This window comes from Pantherophis guttatus, chromosome 2, assembly GCF_059756535.1.
Source record: "Pantherophis guttatus breed Tessera chromosome 2, ASM5975653v1, whole genome shotgun sequence".
Classification (NCBI taxonomy): Eukaryota; Metazoa; Chordata; class Lepidosauria; order Squamata; family Colubridae; genus Pantherophis; species Pantherophis guttatus.
In genome coordinates, this window is record NC_142064.1 from 52,094,829 (window position 1) to 52,106,913 (window position 12,085).

At 35.1% G+C, this 12,085-nt stretch overlaps 1 protein-coding gene across 12 annotated transcripts in view; it reads right to left on the bottom strand.

Annotated features, from left to right (window-relative positions):
* Positions 1 to 12,085, bottom strand: part of SEMA6A (semaphorin 6A) — a 168,231-nt gene that overhangs the window by 59,935 nt on the left and 96,211 nt on the right. For all 12 annotated transcript variants that reach the window (XM_087885997.1, XM_087886000.1, XM_034432806.3 and 9 more), the window contains exons 4-6: positions 8,018 to 8,078; positions 4,447 to 4,509; positions 1,992 to 2,093 (exon numbers count right to left, since the gene is read on the bottom strand). In XM_087885997.1, the coding sequence (XP_087742123.1) occupies positions 1,992 to 2,093; positions 4,447 to 4,509; positions 8,018 to 8,078 (226 nt within the window). The remainder of the gene's footprint in view (positions 1 to 1,991; positions 2,094 to 4,446; positions 4,510 to 8,017; positions 8,079 to 12,085) is intronic.

Below are 12,085 nucleotides of genomic sequence, written 5' to 3' on the forward strand. Positions count from 1 at the left end.
TATATCTGTATTTGCATCTATATTTTTACATAGCAAAAAATGGAAATAAAAATAAAATTGGTCAACTTGACTACATCATTTTTTAAAAAATAATCTTTTCATCCATTTTTCTAGAGAATGTAAGTAGCATTCAGAATAGACTACCACCCACCTACATTTCTAGCCTTTGGACAAAAAAATAAATAAAAATCCAGTGTTTTCTGTGGGCAAATAGTAAAAATACTTCAAACTTTGTATTATTGGAATACAGCCAATTCAATATGTTCAAACATCATGTTTTGAGTTAGGATCCAAGTACTTCCCTATCCATTCTCTTTAAGTTACTAAAAGTAAAAACAAAACAGAACACCGTAAGCGCCCACACGCTCTCACATAGAAGAAAGAGACTTCAATATATAACCTTAAGAGCAACCATTTGCTAAAGGAAAACAGAAGGAATAATTTTTATGGCTCCACAATAAGCTCGATGAAGCCTGCTTTTTTCCCTTTGAGGTGAATGTGTAGTGCCCAATTATTAGAGTATTCAGTTGCTTTAACAATCATCTTAGATTCTAATTCCAAGTTTATCCAAGATATATTTTTTGAGAGGACACAGGAGAAAATGGTAAATCACTTCTAGGAATACACTGCAGCTCCGCCCTCCCCAGGATTTTAGTTCATACTTTTAAGAATTTTAGGCTAACATTAATTGTATAAGCATTTATGTGATTTTAGAAAACGCAAAACCAATGATTAAGGGAAATAGTAAACAAGAATCAAGAAATATGTTATGCCATATGAACAAACTATGCTGTCTTTTATCACTGTGCTTAACTTCTACCTCCCCCATGACAATCAGCATTATGTGGCCACTGAGTGCTCAGTGTGCACATTCCTTAGTAGATGAACTTGGGAGGGTTACCCCCTAAGATTCTTTTAGAACATTTTTTTTTGCAAGCCATGGGGTCCTATTATTACCCCATTCTGATTATAATTCCTTTCATATTCACCATCTGAGTTCCCTATTATGATATTCAAACTGGAGAAAGGCTGTAGCCTTTTCTTTAGAATCTGAAATGTTTTAAACAGTGGTTTGTTTGTTTGTTTCTTATTTCTCAAATGCTGAACTGGCTGATCTCTGAGAAGCTGATCCTGGAAACCGTCTCGATGAATCACTTGTTATAAGCGAAAGAAGAATTAATTCAAAATTTGAAAAGCCGACATTAAATAATAAATGGCAGCAACAGAAGAGAATTTTATTGGTATTCTGAGAAAGTACCATTCTCTGAAGAGGAAAGTGGCTGGCTTTATTATTATGAACAAATTTGGATAACTGACCAGTAAGGCTGATGAGTACTGACTTCTTCACTTTTGGACGAGCCAATTTCCTGTTGCACTGTCCTCTCTGTTGGCTGTATGCAAGACTGCTGGGCTGGGCACAAAGCCACAATTAGCCTCCTACTTCCATATGTTTGGGTTAACTGCCGATTCTTCGCTCCAGGCATCTACTTTCAAGTCTCTGCATTTTAATTAGCAGCAACCAAAGGGATACCGTGAGTGTACCAAATTGCAGTATCATGTTTTATGAGACAACCAAATATGATCTGGGTTATTCTGCATTAAATACAGATCCCAAACGAATTGTGAAAAAAAAAAATTCAATTCCTTCAGCAGCAACTTTCTTTTTGGTTCAGAATCAAGCATTTTTTTAATATTAAGTTCCATGCAAATATACTATTCCTGCTTCATTTCTATATTGGAAGGTCCTTTCTGTGAGACGAGACTTAATGAACCCTGCCAGAGCTCAAAGCTCTGCCTCAGAATGGGGGTGGTTACGCTTCAGCGACTTTACAAGAGGTCTTGTGTTACTTTCTGTAGTTGAAGAACCACTTTCTGAGGAAGAAGGAATTTCACTGAACACGGTTTTGTACTTTTTGGCTCTCGTACCATTATAAAAACTAATGGCAAAACCTCTCCAATTATTTATGCTGTTTTACAAATATGATGCTTACCTTATAATTCCTGCAGGAAGGACTGAAGGCATTTGTCCCACAAATAAATAATGTATCATCATCTCGTTTTAGAAGAACCTTAATAAAGTTATGACATTCATCCTGCCAAAAGGATTAAAAAAAGGGAAAGAACTGAACAACAATTAACATCATAAATGTTTGATACAATTAAATAAAATATACCAATTTGTTTGTTTCAGCAAATTTTCCTGCCATTTGGAAAACAAGGCAACAATGGATTTCCTGAGTGGCATTAGAGTAACATGGCTATCAGGGATTTAAGGATTATACTTGTCTTTTTGTGCTGCTGTTTATTGGAGAAAATGTACTTTAATGACAATCATGAATCAAGAATATGTAGTATGTAGAATCTTAGTATGTCTATATAATTATGCAATTTATACACTGGGGCATCCTGGGCCATTTATAGATATAAAAACAATAATAATAAATAACATATTACATTCAGTCATTAAAAGTAAGAGAAGAGGCTGATCCAGATGAGGGAAAATGCCACAGAAAATGCAACTATTGCAGCAGGTGCAAGACACTGCAATACACGTAATCCTCGTTCAAAGACCTGTTGCTTAGCAACCATTCAAAGTTACAAAGGACTCCCTAAAAAGTAGTTTAGTTTAGTTTAGTTTTATTAAATTTTTATATTGCCCTTCTCCTGAAGGACTCAGGGAGGTATACAGCCAACAATATAAAAGTTAAAAACAATTTAAAATTATTAGATAGTTTGGCCAATAATCTAAAATAAAAAATAAAATAACTCATTAAAAATAATATTTTAGGCCAGCCCTGCTTGATGGAATAATAGTGTTTTAAGGGCGCAGTGAAAGATACGAAGGTCGGGAATCCGACGAATCTCCTGGGGCAGCTCATTCCAGAGGGCAAGTGCCTCCACAGAGAAGGCTCTCCCCCTGGGGGTCGCCAGTCAACACTGTCTAACCGACGGCACCCTGAGGAGACCCTCTCTATGGGAGCGTACTGGTCGATGGGAGGCTATTGGAGGCAGAAGGCGGTCTCGTAAGTATCTAGGTCCTATGCCATGGAGCGCTTTAAAGGTGGCGACTAACACCTTGAATTGCACCCGGAAGACCACCGGGAGCCAGTGCAGCTCGCACAGGAACGGTGTTACATGGGAGCATCGAGTCTCCCCCATAATCACCCCGCGGCCGCATTCTGGACCAGCTGGAGCCTCCGGGTGCTCTTCAAGGGGAGCCCCATGTAGAGAGGATTACAGTAGTCCAGACGGGAAGTGATGAGGGTGTGAGTGACCGTGCGCAAGGCGTCCCGGTCCAGAAAGGGACGCAACTGGTGGATCAGGTGAACCTGATAAAAGTACTTATGACCTAATATAGAATTTTTGATGGACACGCACAGACCTGAGGTCATGTGATCACATTTTGAGCACCTAGCGACTGGTTCACATTTATAGCCGTTTGCAGCATCCCGTGATCACATAAACACGATTTTTGACTCTTTTTTTTTTTTGCTGATTTCTGATATTTACTCCCAGTTTTTGGCAAAATATATCCATTGGATAAAATGGATTTACTTAATTAGTGCAGCATTTGATTAATGACTGATGTAAAAAACTAGTAAAGTCAGTGATCATTTGGTCACAAAAAAGGCATGTGGTCACGTGGTGACCTGCTTAATGACAGCAATTACTTAACGACAATAATTTCGGATTCAATTATGGTCATTAATCAAGGACTACCTGTACTGGGATTAGACTATAAACAGGCAGGTGGCTGCATTCTGCACCATGTGAAGTTTTGTGGACAGACCAATGTAGGCTTAAATACAGTAATCTAATCAGGAGCATGACTGATGATTCTTGTACATCCTGTCTCATGTCTTACCGAACAATGTCTGGGTAGAGTAGGAAAAAAATAAAACCCACAAAATACATATGATCTAAAGTCATTCATAGTGAATCAAATTTTAAATTGCTAAAACATTTTCCTAAGATGATTTGTTTATCACCTATAAAGACTCTGAATTATATCAGTTCAGTGGTGGGTTGCTCCTGGTTCTTTAGAACCAGTAGTAAAAGCAGTGGGAGGCTCCACCCACCCGCCCAGACATCATAAATGACGATCTGCGCATGAGCAGAAGTGTGCGTGCTCCCGTTGTGAACCGGTAGTAAAAGTAAGTATAACCCTCCCCTGTATCAGTTCCTAGTAGAAAGTTAGCAGTGGTAGTAAGCTTCTTAATGCCTATTCATTTCACAATATTTGATAGTTTTGGTTATAATGTTTCATTACATTACAAGTAAACCATTTTTTTTGAAAATTAAAACCTTCAATAAACTGTTGGAAAAAAATAATGACTACCTAGGAAATAAATGGCATGACCCAATCTGCAACACAGAGAGCAGTATATGATAACAGTCAAGGAGCTGAGCAATGTGGCATCTGCCAGACAAATGAAATTTGCCTACCTTATGTTTTCCCTTCATTCTGCATGTGTCTACATCAAGCTGTCTGGATTTCCATGTCAATTTCTTCAGGGATCAAGAAAGAAATCAATTAGAGCCTGGGGTGTTTGTATTTAATTTCAAAAGGAAAACTAGCTATTGAATATATAATTATCGAAAACATTACATACTTATTCTATGCTTGACTTACTCTAGCACAGAAGCCTTATGGATGTAGAACATTTAATTAGAATTGACTGCTATTTATATAATATATAATACTATAATTATATAATATTTTCTCTACTTCTGATGGTGCTTGTTAACAAACAAATATTACAACACACACTCTTTGTTTTTATCTCTTGGAATAGACTATATATATATATATATATATATATATATATATATATATATATAGTCTATATATATATAGTCTCTCTCTCTCTCTCCCTCTCTTTCTCTCTCTCTATATGTTTTGGTGTATTCGGGTCTTTTCCCGTGTAAGATTGATGGTATCTTGGCGACGTTTCAACGAGGTCCCACTCGTCATCTTCAGGCTGGTGTCTTTGGCTTCGTGGTTGTGCGAGGAAAGCATGATCGGAGCTGCCGAAGCTCTATAAATACTGGTGGGGAGGTGTGGGGTGCTGGCTTTGTTGCTGTGAGCGGGTTGGTTGCCTGTGTTGTTACATCTTGATTGGTTGATGGAGTTGATGTTTGCAGATTAGTCATCTGTTTCGTAACATCCTGTGTGGGTGAGGTCCTTGATGTGTGCCCATTAGTTTTTTGTGTTTTAACAACCTGGGTAATGGGCTGTGTGTTAACATCCTGAGTTCTAGTGTTGTGATATCCTGAGTTATTTGATGTAATGTCCTGAGCAGATGGCTATGATGCCACATCCCGGGCTTTGATTTGGCTCCGAGTTTGAGGTCTTGCCATCTGTTCATGACGTGTGTCAGTTTGCTTTGTGTGGGGATCGGAGGGGGTGCAGTGGGACCTCGTCGAAACGTTGCCAAGATACCATCAATCTTACATGGGAAAAGACCCGAATACACCAAAACTTGCATACCTCTACCCGTGAAAATTTACGAAAACAAATATATATATATATATATGTATGTATGTATAAATGTGATTGTTGATATAAATATTTTTGCACAAATGCATGTGTGTGTACAGCATAATGTACACACATACATATACAGTATATAAATATGCGTACATACAAATAGAGGCATATAATTTTGTACCAACAGAAGAGCAAGAGAAAATGTATAGCTTAGTATTGAACTGTAAGCTCTATGGTGCTCTCTAAGTTTTGTAGACATTTCTTTACTAAACTAGGTAATGTAATCAGTATTAAAAGGTCTGTGGAGGTTATCTAGTTTTTCTAGCACTGATGTTACCTTGTTTGGTAATGGAATAACTATAAGAGTACGAATAGAATAGAATTCTTTATTGGCCAACTATGATTGGACACACAAGGAATTTGTCTTGGTGCATATGCTCTCAGTGTACATAAAAGAAAAGATATGTTCATCAAGAATCATAAGGTACAACACTTAATGATAGTCATAGGGTACAAATAAGCAATCAGGAAAAAATATCAATATAAATTGTAACCAAGCTCAGAAAGCACCAAGGACCCCACATATAATATTGTTCTGTTTTAACAAAAATTAAAACACACTCATATACAGTAGATAAAATATTCCCTATTGTTGTTTGGAAGTAGTGTTTAGTCAAATAAAATGTTTAGGGAAATAAACTGAGTTAGAAATGCTCTCCACTGATTCGAAGTTGTGCAGAGCATTATATTTGAGCTCATTCTGGAGGAACAAAGAAATATGACCAGAGTTATCTCTTAACTCAAAGCTGGAACGCAGTCTGACAGCTTCTGATATGAATGCCAGAAAACAAGTTTGCATGTAAAAAAAAAATCTACACTCGCAGACAGTGTTGGAAAGACCATAGAGCCATTGCTAATCATTATAAATGATCCCATCTAGAAGGCCAATGATTTTACCTGTCTAAGGCACTTTCAGTAGATTTCACTTATAAAAAGACTTTCGTGAAACTCTAACAATGAGTCAAAAATTGATGTACCTAGACAAAATTGCAATAGACTGTTTATCAATGGATCCTGAATGAGAAAAAACAATGAAGAAACCTATCTACCGATGGTGTTTTGCCATCTTAGTGAAGACATGTAATTGTCATTGAAAAAATGACAATTTTTTGCCAATTGTCAATTGTCATTGAAAAAAAACAAAGGAGTATCTGAATCTCAGTTAAACTGAACATTTCATATACTGCTCTGATTTTCAGAAATGGTACATTTCAAGGCAAAGGGCCATCAAACATTTACAATAAAACTGAATATTTATTTTACATGGTTCTTGGCCCCAGTTCTCACAAAAATGGGGAACAGAAATAGGAGATACACTATTTTATGCAGATTTAGCTTCTCACAAAGACATGCATTCCTAGTCAAGCAAGCAGAGCAACATTAGAAGAATTTGTCACTGTTTTACTCATGCATTTTTCATTTAGAATCCATTGGAAAACTTTTTTTTTCATTTTGCTTACAAAATCACTTAGATTTTGTATACCATTTTATCTGAAAATAAATTTCAGCCCAACTTATTTATTGTTCTGCTTGATTTTACCTTCATGAGCACAACAGTTTTAAGATACTTGCTCTTAAATGAGAAATATTGAAAATAAATATTTGCAATATTTATGAATATACAAGCTTGATGTAATGCTACAAACAAATGATATCTAAAATGCCATTAAAGCTAACAGTTATATTAAGATTCTGGACCATATTTCCACCCATATCTATAATTCAGTAGTTAAGCATTTTTGCAATTTAATATTTTTGGTGAAATTGCATTATCCTTCTTTCCCCTCAGCTGTGTCATCTTACCCTTTAGCTGTATCATCTGTCTTGAATATGATGTAATAGATGACATCTAGGATACTAAAAGTGCTCAAGTGCTGAAACGAGTGGGGTTTTTTTTAACCCTTCCTTAACTATGGCACATACACATATCTTATTAATTTTGGGATATTTAATCCCAAAATTATCTTTAATATTGAGTATTTGTAGTCTTGATGAAGAATTATAAAAATAATAAGATATCTCAGCCTCTCTGGAGCAGCCAGTGCGTTTAGTATCTATATGTCTGAAAATTTCATATACTGCTGATTATTTATATATTGTATTGTAAATATAGTATATTTATTTAATTCCTTATAAAAGTATGATAATTAAACTATTTAAGTAGAGTTTGTTGAGTAACTTATATTTACTATAAAATCTCAGAAGTCAATCAAAGCTGCATGACAAGTAAAAATGTTGGAATGACCATGTGCCTCTATTGTAATGTAAAAATCTTGCTTATAATCCCAGTTAAATTATTTATCCAAAGTACATAATGAAAATGGCAAATGTATGCACTTTGCTTGTATAATCACTACAATTTTAAAGCAGGTCTGGAAAACCTGAGGAACAGGGTATTTTTTCTTATTTATTTTCTACTTTTTTATTTTTATTGTCCTTGACTTGTGAATAGCAGAAACTACTTACTTTGCTAAAATAAATTTCTTCTGTGTGTGATGAATCCATATCAACAGTATAAATATGGTCCCTGTAAACAAAGGGGAAAAAAGAATGCCAAGATAAACTCAGATGGTTCATATTTTACAGGAAGAGTGTTTTATGTTCAAATAAATCATTGTCCCTTAGTCATTGTCCCTTACTAAGGATAATATCAAAGAATACCAGGCAACATATCTTATGCTTTCTTTGTGTAACAGAAGATAAACGGTCAATACAAATTCAGCATGAACAATACTGTCATTCTATGAGCTATGAATGAACAAAAGGTTTAAAAAGAAATTAACTGAGAAGACAGAGGTGCCCTAAAATCATTTTGGTGCAGATTATGTTTTCTGTATATTTGCAAGTATAGAACAAGTCAACCTTGTTCTGCGAATAGGATATATTGCAAGATTGGGATATATTGCAAGATATCTGTAAAGTTTGCATAATTTGGCAAAATATTTGACTCCTAAAATCCTTCAACAATCTTATCATTATTTTAAAAAAACCTGGGATAGATATTCCTATTACGAATTGTGGCTCCTAATACAAAAACACATACCTGGACTGAACATTATGGACATTATGTTCTTTAACTTAGGTACTCCATTCCTTGACCTATTATTTTATATTATAGTCTAGTAAGATTTTAGCAGGTGGCAGATGCAAGTGATCTTGTCTAGCCTAAAAAGCTAAGCAAGTTCAGGACTGGTTAGAATTTGGATGGGAGAAGAATATCAAATTCTGGATATATCAGCTAAAATTGAAAGTAATAAAATAAATAAGATCATGGATAATGAAACTGCAGTCGACCCTTGAAACCAATTAATAAGACACCTTGGAGAAGTACCATCAGACAGTATGCTAAAAGATACCAATAGAGCCTTCACAACAATCCACCATAATACAACCATTCAATTTGTATATGCTATAGCAGCTATAATTCTAGAGATGCTTGGTTATATGATAAAAAAGAAGAGCAGTACATACCAGTCCTTTCCCTGCCCACCCCCCAGCCCGGTCCCAGATAATGAGATTGGAAACTAAGATCAAGGCAACTTGGAAAGAAGTTAGTTGTGGAACCACAGAAAGGTGTGTGGAGATTAAGAAAAAGAGCTGGCTACTGAAAAAAAAGAGTAAGGGCCTGCCTCCATCTGAAGCCCTAGAGACTTCTAAACAAAGGCTCACAGTCCTGGCTAACAGGCTAAGGAGACACACTATAGAAACAGAGGCCAAGAAGATACATGCCCTGTTCTCCAAAGAACCATTCCCAATTGCAGGGCAACAATAGAGTAACAAGATAGCCACCAACCGCAGAAATTGATCAGTACCGGAAAAAACATATGGGAGAAAGAGAAGATAGATAACACTATAAATGGCATGTGTTGAAGGGCATCTTTTCTTTTTTCACAAGCAAAAAACATATACTGAAACATTCTGGTACATGTAGAACTTTGAAGTAAAATTAGAACCCTAATTATTGGGGGCAATATGCTGACACTGTAAACCGCTTAGAGAAGGCTATAAAGCACTGAGAAGCCGTATATAACTCTTAAGTTCTATTGCTACCTCCTGTCCCAATAAATCACCTAGGTCTCATAGGTATTTATTTTTCTTCAAATGCTTGAAGATCTATTCTCAGGACTTCTGGGTGGCATTCAGTGAGTTTGAGGTGCCCAACAGTGTATGCAATGATAATGTGGCTTTGTTTTTAAAAGTTCTTTCTCCAAATTCAATAGAAGTGTTGTTTGATTTATAATATAAACAGGGATAAAAGCTCACAACATCTTTCTTGTTTTATTTCTTGTTTTGTCAAATGAATTATGTTTGAAAATTTATCCTGGGAAGGTAAGACTTCTTTTAATGTAAGCTGTTTGTGTTCCCTTTTTCTTTCTTTTTTTGAGAGTTTATAAATTAATAAATAACTAAAATTAGCTGCCACTTTCTCCTTAGAGACAAATTAAGGTCAAAGAATAAAGATATGCTCCTACATGCTCTTAAACAATGTGAAATATAAAGGAAATATCATTTTATAAAACAGGAGTCCGCATCAGTGTAATAAAATCTTGTAGGATTGACTGAATTCAGAGCAAAGAATAGGAGGATGAGACTGATAAAAAACTGATAATAAAGAACTTTCAATTACTCACTGTTCTTTCAAATAACATTAACTCTCTGCCTACGACCTGTAAGGAAGTATGTGCTATTTTAAAATAGTGCAGTGTATATAAGAAAATCTCTTCTATTGATACTAGCTTTTAAAAATATATTTGGAGGAAGCAAGATTAGGAGATTCAAAACATTTGCAGCAAGCAAAAATATAAGCAACATTTTCCCCACATAGAGAAAAGTGTTTGTTTATTAACAAAACCAGCTTTTCATAAGTTTTTCATGAATTTCCTCTCCTTTGAAAGCAACTTTCTTTATAAGATGCCACACTGAGAAAGGTGTGTCTATATTTATTTTTATTTTGCTTAATCTTCTGGGCAAACTACCATTTACTTTTATGACAAGTTTAATGCTTATTATTTTCTTGACTCCATTGGCAGAACTTTGATTCAAAGTTAATACAGAGCTACTCTTTTGTTGGTTTTTATTTTACAGATGAAAACAGTATGTCCTCTTTCTGCAGATTTTCACTGTAGTAAAGCTCTGGCAAAATAGATCAGTAAGTTAAAAACAAAAACATGCATTAGAATGGCAAATTATTAAGTGATTATCCCTGGCAATATCTAAAAATATGTTCTATTTACCCTCAGATAGAAGCTTTGTATATACTGAATGCCAGAAAAAAAACCTATTAAGATTCAGCACAGCATTGTGTTTAACTCCCTTCTAACTGAGGAACACTATAAGGATTTATGACAAATTTGTCAGTCAATTGTCAGAAAAAGGAAAAGCCAGAATTATGGACCTATGTGAACTCTGATTTCCAGATAAGTAAAAACAAAAAAATATGCTTCCCTTGATCCACAGTTGCTTCCATACAAGACCTGCCAAGTACTAAAAGAGTCTGCTAAACTGAAGATATCAATCTGTGCTGTTTTGTTTTATGTTGATGTTCTCCGTCATCCTGATCTTGCTAATTCATTTTTTTACACAAATAAGCCAATTCTAGCACTTCTGTTTTTCCCACCTCCAGTTAACAGTGCCGCAGATGATATTATGCCACACTTGTGCAGGGAAGAAAATGTAAATAATGCCTCTTTCTGACCTGTGGCCACAGCTATGGGCATTAAATGCATGTTATGATTCTGGTGTGCACCAGGGAGGTATGATAAATTACCAAAAGATGTAGTGGGAGAGAGAAAGGCAAAATGAACACCTGAAAAATTAAGTGATTTTGTGAAGATGGCAAGAAGAGAAATCAGTCTTCTCATGTAGCTATTATAGGAAACATTATTTAATTATTCAAATTCTGCTTGTCTTTCATGTACTATTCTCTTCAACACTTGCCTCATACCAGCAAAATGATCTAACCTTCTTATGACAATTTTTTTTGGCAATAAGAGTCTAAAGAATATAAAGAGATTGCTTCCTGGCCCTTGAGAGTTCAGATTGCAATACTTTAGTAAAGCTAACCATCCAGGGGCCTTTGCAGTTTATACTTAATGACATAAGTGCTCCAAGGATTCACTACCACTTTAGAGGATTTCATGTGGGAACTATTAGTATATGTTACCAGCTTGGAGAAAGACATGTTTATTGGAATTTCTTTAAGCTAGTTAGAGTTTTGTCCAAATGTTATACTTACAGAATTAACTGTGCTCTTGCTTTAAGCCAGATTGCAACCCTATGAAGCAGGGTGGATAAAAATCAATGATTTTTTTAAAAAAATTAAAAAAATCCGATTTTTTTTATTTAAATCGGATTTTTTAATTTAAATCAGATTTTTTTTTATTTTTATTGAATTTATTTTAATAAAAAACTTTTGGGGTAAAAATCTATCGTAAGATAGTTTTCTATTTAAGATACATAAATAATTTAGTTTATTCAGCATGAAATGGAGCTTAGTTATGTAGCACAAGGCTGTATATTCTGCAACACTGGGAC